General features: G+C 38.7%; 1 protein-coding gene across 6 annotated transcripts in view; it reads right to left on the reverse strand.

Annotated features, from left to right (window-relative positions):
• The window catches only part of pfkpb (phosphofructokinase, platelet b), a 123,969-nt gene that overhangs the window by 96,442 nt on the left and 6,501 nt on the right, over positions 1–21,026 (reverse strand). For 5 of the 6 annotated variants that reach the window (XM_048552396.2, XM_059639428.1, XM_048552370.2 and 2 more), the window contains exons 2-3: positions 9,771–9,844; positions 437–514 (exon numbers count right to left, since the gene is read on the reverse strand). In XM_048552396.2, the coding sequence (XP_048408353.1) occupies positions 437–514; positions 9,771–9,844 (152 nt within the window). Of the gene's footprint in view, positions 1–436; positions 515–816; positions 836–9,770; positions 9,845–21,026 lie in introns of those variants that run through there. The other variant, XM_059639427.1, reaches the window with a different exon arrangement.

Consider the following 21,026-nt stretch of genomic DNA (forward strand, 5'->3'; position numbering starts at 1 on the left):
TTTCTTTCATTTTCATCACGTATGTTAGAGGTATTATCTGATGCATAGTACCCTGATAATTTTCTCAATAAAAATCCATATATTTACTAAATCTATAATATTACTTAGCCTGTTCCAGTAGAATAAAAAGCATACAATCTACAGATGGTAAATTTAGTCCAGAAGACACTGAAATATTATCAATTGAAAAACTGTAAGGCATTCTGATGGTAAAAATGCCAGATTCAATTAAATCAAAAAGCTACCAATACAGGGGGATGTGTAATAGCTTAACATTTATTTTTGACAGCAATCCAAATAATTATTTTTCTTCAGCATTTCAGAATGCATTTTATTACTATTTAACTCAAAGTTGGAAACTTTCCCAGTTAGTCAGAATCTCCATAAAATGAATCCTGCCTTTTCTACTTCACATTTAAGCACTATATTGACTTACCACTTGCAAGATACTGGAGACATCTTGCCAGTTTGCTTCGACAATATATTTTCCACCATCCACCATACCCTGGTAACCCTGCAAGAGAATAAGAAACAATGACATTTTAATTAATCCAAGCAGTTTCCATACCACAAGGAAAGCATTTTGGTACACTTAAATGCCAAAATGTAATTAACATTCACAGCAAAAGGTCATGTTTAAGCAGATATTGGATGACTCATTCTTGCTATATTTGAAATCTGCTTTCCTTGGATATCTTTATGTATCCTTCAGGCTGCTGCTGCCTCACACCCTTTGCTAGGTGATAACTTATACATTCACATTTTAAGAATCAATTGGAAAAGAAAACATCGCAACTTAATATGTGCTGCTGTCACCTCGATGCCCTCCTGTTGTCTTAAAAGCATAGGGCACCTCCTCCTAATCTGAAACCACGGGTGCAGAGAACAGTTTGGTAATGAAGCATGACAGAATCTGGCAATCATTCAACTTGCAACATTGAGAGCACACTGTTATCTTACTTGGCCCACTGCAGTCGCACAACCAAAAAAAACAAATGAGCCATGCTCCATCTTTCTACGGGCTGAGAGGCAGCACAGTGGCTCAGTGGTTAGCACTGTTACCTCACAGTGCCAGGGACCCAGTTACAATTCCACCCTCAGGCAAATGTCTGTGTGGAGTTTGCACATCCTGCATGGGTTTCCTCTGGATGTTCCAGTTTCGTCCCACTGTCAAAGATATGCAAAGTTGCCCCTTGCTTCCAGGGATGTGCAGGCTGGGTGGATTAGCAATGGCAAATGCAGGGTTACAGAAATAGGGTAGGGGGAGAGTAGGATGCTCTTCAGAGCACTGGTGTGGACACAATGGGCTGAATGGCCTGCTTCCATGCTATAGGTATTCTCTATGATTCTACCACGCATTAACAAACTGAGGCTCATTAAGGGCGTATCCATGGCTCCCGACTTCTATCGAATAATTGCATTTGTCAAAGCATTTAGAAGCAAGGAAGACGTTCATTGCATTTTGTCCATTTTCATTTCTCCTTAACTGTGTTGGGAAGACAATTTAATGCTGAAGACTGCTTGAAAAATAAACTACCACTGCACTGCCTCAATGGCAGACAATATTCCAAAGAAATCAAACAGCAGCAATCTTATTAAAATTTAACTTCTTAATGTTTGCAACCGCCATCTTATTTATGTCATTGCACATTTCTGTCTCAATTTTCATTATTGGCATTTGAGTTACAGCAACGTGGTTTGTGTGGGTTGCATTTCTCGGTAAATTTAAAAAATAGTTCTTCCTGTTAAGGTTGTTTGTACTTGCTCCAAACACTGCTATTTATTAACTCTGATCATCATGACAATGGCACAGAAGATCAAAGAAAAGCAACTTGCAAAATATTTCACTTTATACCAAAAATATCAGTGACTGCATTCATGCCCATTATGGAAAAAAATGTCACAATCATTGAAGACAAAGTAGGAAGCTTCAAAGTACAAGGTTAACCAGCATCAGGTCTGGCAGCTTGACAACTAAAAATATCTTTCTGTATCGCAAACTAAATGTCTACTTACCAGAAATGATGTGAATCTGAGCAACTTATTCTTGCACTGAAAGTGAGCATTCTGAGGTTATATCTGGAAATAGCTTTTTTGAAATAAACATTAATTTTAAATTACTTCTGAATTGGGAACAACTTAAGTGTTTGAAAACACGACTGAAGCCAAGCCAAAACAAAAATCAGCTTAGAACCAGCAACCTCAAACAACTCTCAACTCATCCATTAAAAGACATAACGGGGAAGCTGCTTTGCAGGTTATATTGAAACTATTTTAAGCTTGTCGTGAAGCAGAGGGAACAATCACAGTATTCACTTTCATTTTTTTACTAAAGACTTTGTTCTTGTAGAAAAAAAAGTTTGGTTGAACTGTTTTCAGATTGCAGTTACATACAATAGTAGTAGTGGGCTGTTTAGTTGACACAGTTTCTGTCAATAGGCAAACTGTTTTTTATTCAGCTGGTTTGTAACAGTACGTCTTGCATTGTCACTACTTCCTCCTTCCTCTCTCCACCTCCACAAAATGCAACTGTTTTCCCAAGCTAGTTATCAGTTCAGAAGAAAACTATTTTTTGCAGTAATCTACATGATTTACTGTTCTTCCTAATTTACACCAAAACAGCCCCATGAAAATGAAAAAAAATCAGTATTCATACAGTGACCCAACCCGACAATCAGCCATGATCTTAGAGAATGGCAACACCGGCTTGGGGGCCTGAGCAAGCCACTTCTGTTACAAATACAGATGCTGCTAGACTTGCTGAGCTTCTCCAGCATTCTCTGTCTTTGTTTCAGATTTCCAGCATCAGCAGACATTTACTTTCATCAATTTACTTCTGTTCCTACTTTATATTCTCAATGTAACCCACAATGTATACAACCTCCACAATTTCAGAAAGTCAACCTTTGTCGTATCTCATGGAGAGGAGGGAACTACAACATTTAAATAATGCTGTCAGTTCAGCTTGGAAGAGCCTGATTTATAGTTTCCTAGGGGTCAAGTGAGATTTAGGCAGTAAAGGAAAACTGCTTCGAACAGGATGCTGTCCCAGAGAATTCAGGCAATCCTTCTAACCAGTGCTACACTGCACTGCACTGAACTGTATTAACATAACTTTCCCCATCCCTGTCTTTCTCCGAAAAACCTGTGGCAGGATTAGTTTGGAAATCTGTTCATGTTGCAGAAACAGCAAAAGGGCTAAGCTCATGATTTCGCCTCTCCAGAAGGAAATCTGGCCTTGGGCCACGTATCAAAAAGGAACAATGCAGATAGAAAGAACTTCATGGTGGCATTGGTGAAAAAAATCATCACTGGGAGACATTAACAACACAAAAATCACTAACACAGAAGCGCTGCAACTTTCTATCTTAAAATTACGCTTTTCTTTATTTTTTCTGTGGGGTATGTGTGTCGCTGGCAAAGCAACACGGAGCCATAAACCAGCTGTGGCTTCACTCTTTTGTTTTCTTTCTACTAGTTATTACAACTGAATTTCCAAAGTGTAGTCAAGAGTCAATGATATTGCTGTGGGGCTGAAGCCTCATGTAGGCCAGACAGGTAAGGAAGACAGGTATCCTTTCCAAAACGACATAATTGAATCACATGGTTTTACTTTTATAACAAATAATAAAATACAGCTACTGTAGTCCCCAATACTGAGACTAACTCAATTCCGGGTTTATTAGCTGAAATTTAAGTTTCAACAGCTGCCATGGTGCAATGTGAGCCCATGGCTCTGGAACATTAATCTGGGTTACTCTGGACTACTAGTCCAGTGGCATTACCATCCACAACACAAAAATATTCAAGCAATGCCAGCAAGGATGACTAAGCCACATTGCTACAATGGATAATAGTCATCTGTCAAAACCCCCTCCATGTGGAAAACTTGACAAAGCCAGTTAAACCCATTGGGCAGCCAAAACTATTACACAAGGCCTCATGAAAATCAAACATCATTTTCTGCCAGACTGACTTCAAAGACTGAAAATAGTCTGCATGTGGCCAAAGCACCTGGCAGTGAAGTCTCCATAATGGCGCATGGAAATTTAAAGAAGTAATTCTTCAGACTGAAAAGCCCCATCACAGGATGGGGTGTTGGACAGTAACCCCTGCATCGGCAAATGATGCCTCTATTGCAGACAACATGCCATTCTTAAAGACAACTGCACTTCCCCGTGATGACTCACAAGAGATAAGCAATACATGTGACTCATCAGTAACATTGCAAAACTGAAGGGTAGTACTATCAGAATCACAATCAAAAGATTCAAACTCAACTTCTGTATTCATTCAGGGATTGAAGGCATTGCTGGCTCGGCCGGCATTTATTGCCAATGCCTAATTGCCCAAAGGGCAGATAAGAGTAGACCACATTGCTGTAGGTCTGGAGTCACATGTGGGCCAGACCAGGTAAGAACAGCAGTTTCCTTCCCTAAAAGGCCTTAGTGAACCAGATCGGTTTTTCCTGACAATTGGCAGGAAATCATTAATCATCATTAGACTCTTAATTCCAGATATTTTTACTGAATTCAAACTCCACCATCTGCGATGGCGGGATTCTAACCCAGATCTCCAGTACATTAACATTTGAAAGAACTGCTGATGCTGTGAATCAGGACCAAAATCAAAAAGTTGCTGGAGAAGCTCTGCAGGTTTGGCAGCATCTGGAAAGAAAAATATCAGAATTAACATTTCGGGTTCAATGACCTTTCCTCAGAACCTGTTCGTTAACCCAAAGTGTTAACTCCTGATTTTTCCTTCACAGATGCTGCCAGACCGGCTAAACTTTTCCACTAACTTTTGTCTTTTGCTCTGGATTAACAGCCCAGCGATAATACCACTAGGCCATTGCCTCCCGCTTAGTCTCAGCATGGTAGTTCAAGAATTGTATCAAGTTTTGGAAAACTAAAACTTATTGAAGACAGAAGTCTTTGTTAGACTGGCCATTACTGCAACACCAGATTCACAGCAACACAGATGATAATTAGTTTCTCTCTAAAGTACCCTCAGAATGTCACTCAGTTTTACTAACCTAACACAATGATTAAGACGATCTTTAGCACACAGATGATAGTTTAAGATAAACAAACTCATTCAAGCACTTCCTTTATATTACAGCTACTACATTTCCACAAGCCCGTTATTATACATTACTAGGTGCTACTTGTACAGTCCTGGATACCCACATTATACAAAAGATATTAATAGTCTGAGACCCACATTATGGGAAAGATATTAATCATGTGAAAAGGGTATATAGAGTCACAGAGTTATGGAGATGTACAGCACAGAAATAGACCCTTCGGTCTAACTCGTCCCGGCCAACCACACATCCTAAAACAATCTAGTCCCATTTGCCAGCACTTGGCTCATATCCTGCTAAACCTTTCCTATTCATATATTCATCCAGATTCACACACCATCCTCTGCGAGAAAAAGTCGCCTCTTAGGTCCTTTTTAAACCTTGCCCTTCTCACCCATGCCGTCTAGTTTGAATTCCTCTACCCTAAGGAAAATTCATCCTATCTATACACTCAAGGTTTTATAAACTTCTATAAGGTCACCCCTCAGCATCCAACACTCCGGGGAAAATAGTTCTCACCTATTCAGCGGGATGTCAGAGGCGGGTTCTTTACACAGAGAGTTGTGAGAGCATGGAATGCGTTGCCAGCAGCAGTTGTGGAAGCAAGGTCATTGGGGTCATTTAAGAGACTGCTGGACATGCATATCGTCACAGAAGTTTGAGCGTGCATACATGAGGATCAATGGTCAGCACAACATCGTGGGCTGAAGGGCCTGTTCTGTGCTGTACTGTTCTATGTTCTATGTTCCATGTTCTCACCAGCTCAGCAATCAAGCGCGATGTGCATGAAGGTCTGGTGAAGTCATCTCAACTTGGCACCAATTAAATCATCATCTGAAGTGGTCAATTAGCAGCCTCAAGGCATCAACTTAATTGTCAAGCCAATTTACATGCCTTCCCAGCATGCAAGAACAATGATTGGTTTACTGACCTGCCTGCCATGTTGTTGGGGGTAGAAACTTCCATTTGCACCATTAGGAGCAGCTGCCAAAATCCACGCCATGCTCGGATGCTGACATCCAACTTCTGTAGAAGCTGCCAGCAAGTCCAAGCCTGGCAAGTTCTGAGTCTTAGAGTTGGTTGCTGGAGGCCCAAGGTTCAAAGCTTCCAATAGTGAGAAATCAAGCCATTTTCCTTTAGATCTCACATGACAGGGATAGCCAAAAGGGTCAGGGGTGTCGGATACCAGAGCATAGGGTTGGTTTTCAGTAGCCAACTCCTCACGCTTCATCCCTGCCTGTGATTGGCTGCAAACTGGGGCCAATCTCATTCAAACCAACAAGTAGGTTGCCCTGGTTTTCCAATCAGGAAATGAACCATTTTTCCCACCTGCCAGGGAGACAATCACAGCAATCACGGGCTGTGGTCCTTAAGTGGCCATTTTCTGACCGCTCAAAGGATTATTTTATAGCAAGTAAGGATGGTCCCCAATTAACTGCTGAAGTGGCAAGGAGAGTGTAAACGCAGCCAACTCATTCAATTATTTGCCCTTCTCACCAACTTCCTCACCAGCTCCAGGCAGGAAGAAATTGTGGTTGTAGCTGTTTGGGCTTTAAATCTTAGTCTGAGAACAAATTGTTATGTTGGAAAGACTATAAAGAACACCTTGACATTCTACAATTTATATACACTGATAGATTCTTTGTTGTGTCCTTGAATCTGCATAACCTTCAATTCTCATGGCAGATGCTGATTCAATAACCTCTCCCGATGAGAACACATAGCCCAGGGAGAAGATTAAATGCAAAAAGACTTCACACAGAATGATCTTTGCCATAATGTGGATATCCATAACGATACATGCTCCTTCTGCCAAGATCTAATTAACCTGCTAAGCAATTGATGAAAGTAAACCCCTGAGGATTTTGCAGTGACCTTTCTCAAACCACTGAAGACTGGATGGTGAAGATTTACAGTAACAAAACTGAAGCCCCAGCAAATAAAGGGATAGTAACAGCATGGATATAAAATTGGCAAACATACTCAAAACAGTATAGCATACAGCGGTTGTTCTCCAGATTAAAGGAGTCATGAAATCATGGGCAGCACGGTGAATTGGCACAAGAGTTAAATAATTGGTTTGCTTCAGCAATGCACTGAGACACATGTCATCTGGACATGATATTGGAAAATGAGATTAGAAATTATGCAAATATCTTCATTATAATGGAGAAGAAATATTAAATGAATGAACAAAACCCAGAGTGCTCCAGACAGCTGGCAGCCCTGCATTTGAGAAGAACTTCAGGTAGAGACAGCAGAAGCACAATTACAGATATTTAATAATTGCCTAGAAAAAGGTGCATTGCCAGAGGCGTGTTGGATAGCTAATGTTAGTTTCATATTGAAGAGGTAAAAATGGAAGAAAGCAGATTTATGCTGATGGGCTAAAAAAAAAAGAATCTGACGAAGAAAGAAAATAATAAAACATTGACAAACCAAAAATTACAACCATGAATAATGATCAAAAGTGAAACTGTTGCTCGACCAATGTCATTAATTCCTATAAGAGGTATTGTCACACAGCTGCACAGCATGGAAACAGGCCCTTCAGTCCAACTTGTCCATGCTGACCAGATATCCTAAATTAATCTAGTCCCATTTGTCAGCATTTGACCCATATCCATCTAAACCCTTCTTATTTATATACCCTTCCAGATGCCTTTCAAATGTTGCAATAAAAAAAAAGCAGGAATAAAGAGTAGCTGCTGATAGTGACAAAAGGTTGGACATGGCACCTCAAGGATCACTGTGGAATTTCAGCAATTTAGGTTTTGAACCAAAAATACAATTTCCAAGTTTGTGCATGACACCAAAAGGGAAGAAACAATAAACTCCTGAGGAAGACTGCAACAAATCATCAAATTTGAATAAACTTGCGCAATTAATGTGTAGTTGGCAAAATAACTACATCTTTGCTAATTGTGAGGGGTTTTTCCTACAGTATGAAAAATAAGGAGTCCACATATTACTTAGAAAGTATGAATCTAAAATGAGGTAAAGGAGTAAGGCGAACTGTGAGTACCAATATAATAAAACATCACCAAAATCACTGTGCAGGCCTTTACAAAAGCAGATCATGTGCTAAGATTTATTCTAAAAGGACAGAAGTGAGAAGCAGAGAAGTCAAGATAAATTTGCATTAACATTTAGCTAGATTACATTTGGGTACTCTGTGTAGTACCATATCCCACTTTATAAAATGGAATTTGGAGATGTAGTCAAAGGTGAAAAAAAAAATGATTTGCAGGAATAGTAGCAGTACCACATGACTATACCAATCAGAAATAAGGTGTTCTCCATTTCTTGAGGCTGAGAATGTCACTAGCAGAGGTCATTAAAATTAAGGGAAATTTGGATAGGAGTAAACACTTGAGAGAGTGTTTTCAAGCAGAACTAGAGGCCAGTGATGCAATACCATCACCAAGAAATTATTTAAGGAATTCAAACGTAGCTTGTTTACCTAAATAGTAGTGGGAAGCAGTCAAAATAAGGCTCAAAAATTCTTTATCCCGATTAACTTTTCATAAAAGTGTCAAAGCTCACTGACCTTTCTCTTCTGTATAAACACCACCTGATAAACTAAATCCACAAATAGGATTTGTAACTGAGACAATCAACTACAAAGAGATTCCTTTGCACAAATCTACAAACAAACTCTCTCATGTTCAACGGTACTTTTGACGTCACATGAGCAGAAGACCAATTTCATACAGAATAAATAAAAGGACTTTCAAGTGAAGATGTCAGATTTTTGTTCAGCTTTCTCAAAGGCTTCAATTAATCTTGATTTTAAATCAAGATAAAAATCAAAGTATTAGGTTCAAATGAGAAACATATTTTATCCATGGAGAAAGTACTCTAATTCATGTGGCCACTTACACAATGCTGTTCAATTTCATGATTTATCTTTAAGTAGAGAGCCTTATGATCACTCACAAAACAGTAACAACATAATTTATTTACCATACAGCATCTCAAAATAGCATTTAAAGTTGGGCAGAACTTTTAATCTGATCTGTCAGTGGTGCCCACCTCCATAAATAGGCTTCCCCTAACGTGAACCAGCTGGTTCAAAACACCGACCATTGGGAATCTGCTGGTAAATTTAAAATTTTACTTTCACTTTTCACAGTGAGGTTTTGTGGTGGTGGGACAGAAAATTCATGTTTTCACTGAGGGACAGGTTGTTTGGCAATGCTTAACATTTACTGTGCCATTAAAAAATTCACCTACACCTCAAAGCATCAACCCTGACTTTCTCCACATTATTTTTTCAGCAACTAGGGCAAAGCAACTTCACACAAATACAAGGATTTTAATGCTGAGTTACCAATGATAGAACTGTCTAGTTGAGGAAGACCAGGGCAAACTGGTCAGCGAGTTTCAGATTTCCTCATCACGCTTTGCATGTGCAGACTCCAAAGCTGCCAATTTACTCCATAGCAGCATTTCAGTGCTGATAGCCTCATCATTATTCTTTACAAGGTCTGAATCATTGGGTTGCATGAATGCAAACAGTTTTAGGCTCTTTTGGCAATTGGTTTAACTGTTTGGTGATAGTAACTGCGCATTGTATTTAAAATAAAAACTTTTAAAATGAAGTAATCATGTATCACCTCATTTTGTGTTTGTTGCAACTTGAAATGAATTACACAAAAAGATTTAAAACACATAAACAAACCTCATGGATGAAATAGACTTTGGCTCCGACATAAATTCCCATACGCACCACAGCACGGACAGCAGCATTCATACCTATAATAAGTGAAATCAGACATCAACATCACTGTTAACATGCTTTAAGAACCAACAAAACCAGCAAAAGAAATGAAATGCCGTCACCCATGCTTTAAAATCATTTCCTCATTTAACCGGACACATACGTAACCAGGTGAACTATTAACAGTGGAACACACTTCTGCACGTGAAAAGTACAGATAATTTATAGTTATTACAACTCTTAATTTATTGAGGATAACAAGATGACTGTAATAGAGTTTATCAACTAACAGAAGCACAGGAAAAAATCACTCAGAGCTTTGATTTCCACCAACAATTGTTACTCAATTGAAGATTGGAAAATTGCAAACGTAATCCCGTTACCTATTAATTGGAGGAGAAAAAAAAATGAGCAACAACAGACCTATCAGTCTGATGTCAGTAGGAGGGAAGATACTATGAAAACCCAAGCCATGTGAATTTATGATAATGGGAAATCTTGTTTAACAAACCTACTGAAGTTTTTTGAGGATGTTACTGGCAGAGTAGAAACTGGTGAAGAAAGTATATATTTAGAAAGTTTTCAACAAAGCCTACATTATCCATGGTTGGCAGTAAAGCCAATGAAAACAAATTAAGTGCTCTAAGAATTAGACCACACCAAATGGGATTCGCATATTGGTATGGATTGAGGTTTAGTTAATGGAAATTGAACAGACAATAGGAATAAATGGGTCACTCTTGGGGTTGGCAGGCTATGACCAGGCTGCAAGGATCTGTTCTTGGCCTAAGCAGTTTATAATGCACGTCAGTGATTTGGATGTGGGAACCAAATATGAGATTTTCAAATCTGCAGATGGTACACAACCTGGTCTGAATGTGACTGGAAAGAGAATGCAACGAAGGATTCAATCAGGCTAAAGTAAATGGGCAAGGACATGGTAGTTGAAATATAATGCAGATAAGTATAAACTGGAGGAACAGGAGTGCAGAGTATTTTTTAATTGAGAGAGTGATTAGAAAGTGTTGATGCGCAAAATGACCTGGGTGTCCTTGTTCATAAGTCTCTGACAGCTAACTGACAGCTAGAGCAGGCAATTAGAAAGGCAAATTGTGTGTTGAACCATGCCACAAGAAGATTTGTCAACAGGATCTAGATGCCTTGCTACAAATGTAAAGGTTTTTTCTTAACCAAGCAAGTATACACTGGCCACAGAGGAAGTGCACCAGAGGTTCACCAGATTTAGGATGGCAGGACCATTCTGTGAGCAGTGATTGAGGAGAGTGGGCCTGTGCTCTCTAGAGTTTAGAAGAATAAGGGCAGTTCTTATTGAAACTTAAAATTCTTAAAGGATTAGACATATTGTTTCAGCTTGCTGAGAGGCATAGAACCAAGAGACACGGTGTCAGAATAAGGGGAACCATTCAGATTGAGATGAGGAGGAAACGTTTATCCTAAAGGGTAGTAAAACTTTGGAATTCTCTATCCTGGAAGGCAGTAGAGGCTCAATCATTGAAAACATAAAATGCAGAAACTGACCAATTTCTATACATTACTAACATCAGGGGATATGGGAATTTTGCAAGAAATTGGCATTGAGATACATGATCAGCCATGATTTGAATGGTTACTTCAGCTCCCATGTTCTCAAGGTCTCAGGAAGGCACTTAGTCATATTCCCTCACTGTTGAGCTAACTCTCCCTTCAAGACAAATAATCCTGAAAATCTAGTAGAGTTTGCAGCTCTTTCCAAATCTGAGAAAATAAAAAAAACGTGAAAGAACTGCGGATGCTGTATTTTCAGAAACTAAAACAAAAATGGCTGGAAAAGCTCAATGAGTCTGGCAGCACCTGCAGAGCAAAATTAAAGTTAACACTTTGGGTTGAGTGACCCTTCTTGAAAATTTCTACCAAAGGATCACTTGACCCAAAACATCAACTCTGATTTCTCTCCAAAGAAGCTGCCAGGCCTGTTAAGCTTTTCCAGCAACTTCTGTTTTTGACTGAGAAAATAAAAACCAGGAGCGATTCTGTATTGTTCAATTGTAGAATTTAGCATTTCAAATGAACTCATAAATATATCTTATCTTAATTTTCAAATACTTCCAGTACTAAATATTCATTCATCAGGGCCACATTCAGGAAATCTGCCAAGCAAGATTATCTTAGCTGAGTAAAAATGCAAGTAATGAACTTCAATTTTTCACACTCATTTATAAAATAACATTCAGTAAACTGAGATATCAAGTTATTTATTCACTTTATTCTATATGAAACATTCATACAGCAAAATGACAGATTCATTTCCTTGATATTGTCAAGTTTATTTGCATACAGTGATGCAGCATTCAATTGTGCAGTAACACGCATTCTTCATGGGACTCAGCAAATTTAAATTTTTTTACGACAAAATGTTCCGAAGCTTACAATGTCTCAAGGAGGGCATTTGTATTTCCCAACAAAATACATCTATGTTACATAAGTTTCCATCTTTCTTCCACAATGTTTACTGTCAATTTAACATAGTTGCAGTAGTCCTTCGTCAAAGTCAAAAGATTGGACTTTCTAGGAAGCTGATCAAGTAATTTGATGCAGTGAAAGAGACAGTATTGCATTATTGAAGAACTGATCCTTTGTAACAGAAGTTAAAACAGGGCCCTCCCTGTCTGCACCTTCTGTTGGCTCAGATGGTGTGAAGGACCTCACAGCATGAAGTGAAGAACAGGAAGGAGTGATGCAATTGAGTCAATTTCACTTTGGTTGCGGATGGAAAGTTGGCAGTTCTGGATTGGCTGTTTATACACAACTAACACAACCCAATTTTTATTCAACAATCTGCACCTAGAGTGCTAGGTGAACATTACTCTCCTGGTGACCTGGTCAATACTATTCATTTTATTGCTGGATGATACATTGCAGTGTGAAAAAAGACATCATGTGTATATAAATTACTATAATGCCTGCATTGTGAGAAATCATCTGGCATCGGTGATCCGGAAAGATTTTTATCAAACTAAGTTTTGAATTATAGCCTCCCAAATACTTTCATATAGGTCCATGCAATTATCAGTCAAAAGAACTTCTACTCAGGTTTGCTTTCTAAAATTGACCTTTAATTACAAAATTCAAAGTAAATACTTACAGTTGAGAACAAGATTGTGTAAAACACAAGTTTAGCCTTAACTAAAGTCCAACAATTTAAAAAGGATGAGAAGGCACTGAAGGCAGTTCAGAAGAGGTTTCCAAAAATGGTTCCAGTGATGAACAAATTTAGTGATGAGAATATATTGAAAAAGTTTTTTTATGTTTGCCTTTATTGGTCAGTGCAATGAGTATAGAATTGGGAGGTCAAATTGTAGCTGTACAGGTTATTGTTTAGGCCACCTTTGGAGTATTGCATGCAATTCTGGTCTCCCTCCTAATTGAAGGATGTTGTGAAACTAGAAAGAGTTCAGAAATGATTTATGACGATGTTGCCACGGTTGCAGGGTATGAGCTAAAGGGACAGACTGAATAGCTGGGGCTATAATGTCCTCCGTCTGCACAGTAATGACTCAGTGATTCAGTGACTTAGTCGCCTTTTTCCCTCATCCCCATTCTGATGGCATGACTTATTTTTCCAGGACAATGAAGTTGCCTCTTCTTAGAATTTGTAAAATCCTTTTCTATTGTTCATCTCTCCACATGTGGCTGAAATGAATGTAAAACTTAAGTCTGTTAGTCTTGTTGAGAAGTAATTAGACTTGAAAACCATACAGAATCAACAAATGCCACAGCTGACAGACCATCAACTGTGGAGTTATAGTCACCACCGATGAAACAATTAAGAAGAGAGTCTAGATGTCCTTCCCTAGAACAGCTTATTAATTATAGGCTTTAAGTTTTAAAAAAAGCTCTAGCTTTTTCTTAATAGCTAGAATTTTTAAAACATTGCTGTTGGGAAACTTGATCATATTCTCTGGAATACTCATCCAGTAACACAAAGATGCGTTCTATGTTCTGACATGTATCATTATCTAATGTCTACACAAATGAGCTATTTTATCACTTTATACTTCCATCCCACTTCAGAGCTCAGTACAATTTTTATTATTACGCATTTACATCAAGTAGGTTCTAATTTGTTACAATTCAAATAAATCTGATTATGTGTAGACCAAATAAATGCTAAAGCGTACAATCAATGACATAATCCAGCAAAGCTCTCGTCTATCCATGCCTCAGACTCAACTAATTAATCTGTCACTAGAATTTACAGCCAAGCCAGTGCTCGGTCCTAGGTTTCAAATTCAGGAATTTCACATTTCCAAAACAAATTTATAATACGCAACATAATATCTCATATTAACTCCAATTCATCTGTTTTGCCTTACTTGCTGCAAGATTAAAAATAGACACAGTCTATTACATTTGTTTCAATTTTTAAAAAAAGCAGCAATCCTCCTATCCCTGTACAGATGGACTAAATAATTCTGTTTGTGGTACGATACTAATTACAAACAACCAAAACATTTTTTGTCAATACATCAAATATCAATGCATTTTTACTGGAACTGTCCAGCAGTGCAACCTGATTCAGCAATAGCAAAAGAATAGATACAGGTTTACTTTCTGGTTAAGTCTCTCACATTTCATCGACTGTATAACAAAAAAGAACATACACATTCTGTACACTTCGGAGACAGAATTTATTTAAATCCTTTAAGCTTCCTGGTAACAGTCTAAATGGCAGAATAATTATTTATTTGTTTTCCATTTAAAGTATAGAAGGAAATAGATCAATGTATTATTGCTGTGACAAATATCTGAGAAGCATCAAGAGCCATTAAACTATTTTGCATTCTCTTCTCGCTCAATGGCAGGCAGGCCTGTGTTTATTTCCTTATGATTTAATGCACCACATAATGGATTTTCTCCTCCTATGGTACTTAATTTCAATCATTTGACTTCCTCTTCTGAAAGCAAGAGCTCAAAAAAAGATTCTATTCCAAGGGCACTGATCAACTTCTTACACTACATCCAAGTACAAGGGGCAGCATGGTGGCTCAGTGGTTAGCACTGCAGCCTCACAGCACTAGGAACCCAGGTTCAACGCCAGCCTCAGGCAATTGTCTGTGTGGAGTTTGCACATTCTCCACATGTCTGCATGGGTTTCTTCCAAGTTCTCCAGTTTCCTCCCACAGTCACAAAGATGTTCAGGCTAGGTGGATTGGCCATGCTAAATTGTCCGTAGTATTCAGGGGTGTGTGGTTTATAGGGGAATGGCTCTGGGTGGGATGCTGCAATGGTCAGTGTGGACTTGTTGGGCCAAAGAGCCTGTTTCACACTGTAGGGATTCTATTCTATTGTATTCTATGACATTCACTTTCAATGAATGTTAAAAGCTTAACATGTGTCAGACATAAAAATGTGCTGCTAGACGTCTTAAAAACTAAAGATTATATACTCCGCCAGCAAATTTGTTCTACAAGTAAAGGCCAATGTGAGGAATGCAGGACAATTGAAGAAGAAAGAGAAAAGACTTTGTTACCATACCTAGGAGTTGAAAAGGTCACAACAAAATTTAAATAAAATTTTCTGGTATCACAACTCAGAGTAATTCAACAACGTTTTATTTGAAACACTACATGAAAATAATACCACCGAACTCTAAGAAGTGACTTATTTTGGAAAGTTGAATTTGAATGCAGGATACAGGGTTAATGGCAGGATTCTTGGCAGTGTGGAGGAACAGGGGGACCTTGGGATGCACATCACCCCATTGATCCCTCAATTGCCACCCAAGTTCATAGGGTTGTTGAGAAGGTGTACGGTGTGTTGGCTTTCAGTGGTAGGTGGATTAGGTTCAAGAGGTGCAAGGTTATGCTGCAGCTCTATAAAACTCTGTTAGACCACATTTGGAATATTGTATTCAGTTCTGGTCGTCTCATGACAGGAAGGATGTGGAAGCTTTTAGTGAAGTTGCAGAGGAGATTTACCAGGACGCTGCCTGGACTGGAGGGCAGGTCTTAAGAAGAAAGGTTGAGGAAGCTAGAGCTTTACTCAATGGAGCAAAGAAGGATGAGGGGTGACTTGTTAGAGGTATACAAGATGATGAGAGGCATAGATAGAGTGGATAGCCAGCGACTTTTTCCCAGGGCGGAAATGACTATTATGAGAGGGCTTAATTTTAAGGTGGTTGGAGGAAGGTACAGAGAAGATGTCAGAGGTAGTTTCTTTGCACTGAGAGTTATGGGTGCGTGGAATGCGCTGCCAGCGGTAGTAGAGTCAGAAACATTAGGGACATTTATGCAACTCTTGGATAGGCACATGGATAATAGTAAAATGTAGGATATGCAGGTTAGTTTGGCCTTAGAGTAGGATAATAGGTCGGTGCAACATCACAGGCTGAAGGGTCTGTACTGTGCTGTACTGTTCTTTGTTCTATATTAAGACCATGGCAGAAGGAAATACATACATACATTCATACAGGGCTTCATGACTTCAGTAAATCACAAAGCACTTAATATTCAAATTGGTACATTTGAAGTACAGTCATTGTTGCAGTGCGGTGGTGGTATTCTGAACAATCATTCTGCAAACTGAGATTACCAGATTGATTTACAGGAAAAGTGGCCTCAGCACCATAGTTGGTTAAAATAATTTGCAAAGTTTCTTTTGAAACCACTAGAAAATTATGCATTTAGAACTATCTGTTTCACTATTATCTGATGTAAGTAAGTATCATTACAGTACTTGTTATTCATACGTGCATTTAATTCAAAAATGACTCATAAATCGTCATGAACAGTGCTTGTGTGCTTGTAAAATTGGTTTTCAAAATTCACTGTCACCTTCGTTGTTGAGGACCTACGTAATGACTTGATATTACAACCTGTACATACACACAAATTCTAAGCTGAATCACTATTAATGACATGATTAACTAAGGAATATTGCACAAATCTGCAACAATACAGATATTCGACTCATTCAGAAAAGTTGTACCTTTTAGTCAAAGGAGCTGAAATGAGCTAAGTCAAAGAAAATGACTTGAAAGTGATCTTTGGTCAGCTAAAAGCATTAAACATAGAAACTGGAAAAACACAAAAAAATAAACTGGAACAGGAGTAGGCCATTTGGCCCTTCCAACTTGATTCACCATTCAATATTATCATGGCTGATCACCCAGTTTAGGACCCTGTCCCCATTTTCTCCCTATAACCTTTGATCCCTTTAGCCCTAAAAACTATTTCCAACTCCTTCTTGAAAACATTCAACAGTTTATCCCTAACTGCTTCATGTAGTAAAGAATTCCACAGGCTCACCACTTCTCTGGGTGAACAAAGTTGCAAATTCTTTTAACCAATTGCAGTGTTGAGGCTATATTTCCTGTAATCCAATTCAGCAACCCAACATAAAGAATTCTGTCCCAAGCCTCTCAGATCTCCCCTCAAAAAAACAATCCCACTATCCTAGAAATCAATCCAAAAATGTTAGCTGCACATCATCTGTCACAGAATATCCTTTATTAGCTACACAGTGTTCCAGGTGTGGTCTCACCATAGTTGCATACAATTGGACCAAGACATATTTACTCCTGTATTCAAATCCTCTTTCAATAAAGGCAAACACACAATTTGTCTTCCCAAGTGCATCATGCACTTGCGTGCTACCTTTCAGTGACCTATGAACGAGGACACTGAGGTCCCACTGGACATCCGTACTTTCTATTCTCTTGTCACATAACGTATTTATTCTTTTCCTACTAAAATAGATCATAGTTTTCCATACTATATGTCTCAGTAGTTAGCATTGCTGCCTCACAGAGCCATGGACCCGGGTTCCATTTCCTCAGGTGACCGTGTGGAGTTTGCACATTCTCCCGTGTCTGCGTGGCTTTCCTCCAGCTGCTCCGGTTTCTTCCCACATTCGAAAGATGTTCAGGTTAAGGGGATTGGCCATGCTAAATTATCCCACAGTGTCGAGGAACATGCAGGTTAGGTGGATTAAGAAGGGAAATGCAGGGTTATAGGTATGGGAGTGTGTCTGAGTGGGATGCTCTTCAGAGAGTCAGTGTGGACTCGATGGGTTCGAATAGCCTTTTTTAACAATATAGGGATTCTATGATTCTATGTTCTTTCCCTGCTGTGTCTAAATTCCCTTGAAGCCTTTTTGCATCCTCCTCACAAATCAAAATGCACTCAGTTTTGTGTTATCAGAAAACTCAGAAATAGTATATTGTATTATTAATTGTATTTATATATTTGGTCCAACCATCCAAACCATAAATAATTGTGAAAAGACCTGAGAACTGTTCCTTGCATTATGTCAAATGTCACAGCCTGGTAAAGTGAAAATGAGGCCCTATTTTTATGTCAGTAGCCAATTCTCAATCCATGGCAGTATGATAATACCATGTCATGTGCTCTAATTTTCATTTACAACCCATTTGTAAGTTAATTCATTGAAACCTTCTGAAAATTCAAGTAATCACTGCCACTAGTTTTCTATAATCTATTCTGCTAGTTGCCTCCTCAAAAACCTCCAGCAGATTTGTGAAATATGATTTCCATTTCATAAATCCATATTAACCTGACCAATCCTACCATTATTTCTAAGTATATCACACCCTTCATAATAGGTTCTACCTTTTTCCTTTTCTTTTCAGATAGTGACCTGATAAGCTCTTTGTTTCTCTCATGTTGGAACAATTCTAACTTCTATTGCATGGAATCTTCCTTATCTATGATGGTTTCATTAGAATAGTTTGCTTCAGCTGTTAACAAGTGAATAGTTTTCAAGCAGATGACAACTAAGGATCACATTTTTTCCATTAGTTTGAACTCTTACCACTACTATATTTAGTTTGGGACCAACAAGAATACTCTCTATAAGTCAAGAGGGTAAATCGATACATAGTCTGGGACTCTGATTGTGGGTGGCATGGAAAAGAATATACCAATTTCTGTACTATCTTTGGCCAAGAAGCAAGTTGAAAGATTGAGAAAGGTTTTAAATTAAAAATGGTAGATTACATTAAAAAGGGCAATACGGGAAAAGGGAAGTGACAGAAATTCAAATAATGCACCAACTTAATTTCATTCCTTATTTACCTCCTCACTCCCTGCATTCAGATAGCAGAATCAACTGATTGTCTCTTTAGCTGAGAATTTCACCTCTATCACTGCAATCACTGGCAATACTATCGCATGATATCGTTTACTGAGGATACACTACATGGAACTGGGGCTATTGCCAGGCTGTCCAACAAGCCAAGGTCATTAAAAGATTTTAACAGACACCCTAGCAGGATCCAAGAAGTACTGAAATAAAAGCATATAAACATTTTGCATAGGCCAAATTAAAGATTGGGGCACGCACAGAGGATGAAGGTGAAAGGTAAGATATACTGAAAAACACACTTAAAAATGTACCTTAAATCATAGCTTAACGAATCTACTTATCCAGCAGCATTCTGCAATTATAATATTATGTTTTCAGGGCCATTAATCACAAAATGAGTAAAAGACCTGATTACTTTTGATTAAAAAGTTGTGTCATGTTCAAGACATTTAATATCTTGTTTTGGAGTGCACATCTTGAAATTCTTGCTTATTTCAGTGCTTACTAGCCCGACAAAGAAATGGGGTCTACTGTGCAGTCTAAAGTTGCACATGACAGGCCACAACCTCAGGATTACTGTGTTAATCTGCACAGTCATTTTTCAGAGTGCTAACAATGTCTGTATTAACGGAATGTCATTGTTCTTTGCTGCTCTTCTAATATGTTCCAAAAACATAACTGTGGAATTATACCACAGAAGAATACAGATCCATAGCAAGTGAATGTGATTAAGAAAACGGTACAGCAAAGATTATGTAGCTATTTTAACACACATGAGAACAGTGAGATAAGGTCTAATGGGCTCAGGGGATAAGGGGCCAAAGGGACTTCTCAAACACAAACCATTTCCATCTTTCCCACCCTATACACAATTTGGACTAGTTATTTATTCGTTTTAAATAATTTGCACTACTTTAACAGAAAAATTCACGAACATGAGAATCTGCAATGCCCGATTCTCCAAGGACTAAGTGACCCCATGTTCAACTACTGTTAACATGGAATGTTTCTGCACTTTGGCCTTCAAATGTTCTGGGTTAAATAGTTGCCACTACATCAAGACCTGATTAATGCATCTATGCATTATAAACAACTTGAATTTATAGTGTCGTCAATGAAGTAAATTTCCCAAGACATGTCACAGGAATGTCAGACAAAATTTGAGAGTGGGCTAAATGAGGAGAGATTTGAAGAGAGATGACTGAACATTTGGTCAAACAAGTTGATTCTGTGGATCATAGGAGAAGTAAACAGGCAGAGAGTTTAGTGATTAAAAAAGTCTATGTTTAAGAGGCCAGGAAGTGAAGACATGAAAGCTAATGAAGGAGAGATAGAAATCAAGTATCTGAGAGGAATGAAGAGGTCTCAGCAGGTATTAGATTAGATTAGATTCCCTATAGTGTGGAAACAGGCCCTTCAGCTCAACAAGTCCACACTGCCCCTTGCAGCATCCCACCCAGACCCATCCCCCTATAACCCACACACACCCCTGAACACTACAGGCAATTTTAGCATGGCCAATCCACCTAACCTGCACATCTTTGGACTGTGGGAGGAAGCCAGAGCACCCGGAGAAAACCCACGCAGACACGGGGAGAATGTGCAAACTCCATACAGACAGTTACCCGACGCTGGAATCGAACCCGGGTCCCTGACGCTGTGAGGCTGCAGTGCTAACCACTGAGCCACTGTGCCGTGAAGCGGATGTTACAAAAGTTGTGAAATGGAAGACATTAGAAGGATTTGAACACCAGGATACAAATTTTAAAATCAAGGCACTAATGAACTGGGCACCAACACAGGTCAGCAAGGTCAAGGGTGGTGGGTGGGATGATGGAACTTGATGCAGGCCAGGATAAGGGCAGTAGTGTTTTGTTTGAGCTCAAGATTACAGAGAAAGAGGTAAGTAGAGATTTACTGATGTGCATTGGAATTGTTTAGTTTTGAGGTAACAGGGGTATGATGGAGACTTTCATTTACAGATGAACTGAGGTATGGCAGAGACAGGCAATGCTGCAAAAGTGGAGCTATCTATCTGATAAAGTATACAGGATAGAAAACGTTTTGTTCATCTTAAAAGAGAAAAATAAGATCACAATAGAAAATCACTCT

This window comes from Stegostoma tigrinum, chromosome 2, assembly GCF_030684315.1.
Source record: "Stegostoma tigrinum isolate sSteTig4 chromosome 2, sSteTig4.hap1, whole genome shotgun sequence".
In the NCBI taxonomy this organism is placed as follows: domain Eukaryota; kingdom Metazoa; phylum Chordata; class Chondrichthyes; order Orectolobiformes; family Stegostomatidae; genus Stegostoma; species Stegostoma tigrinum.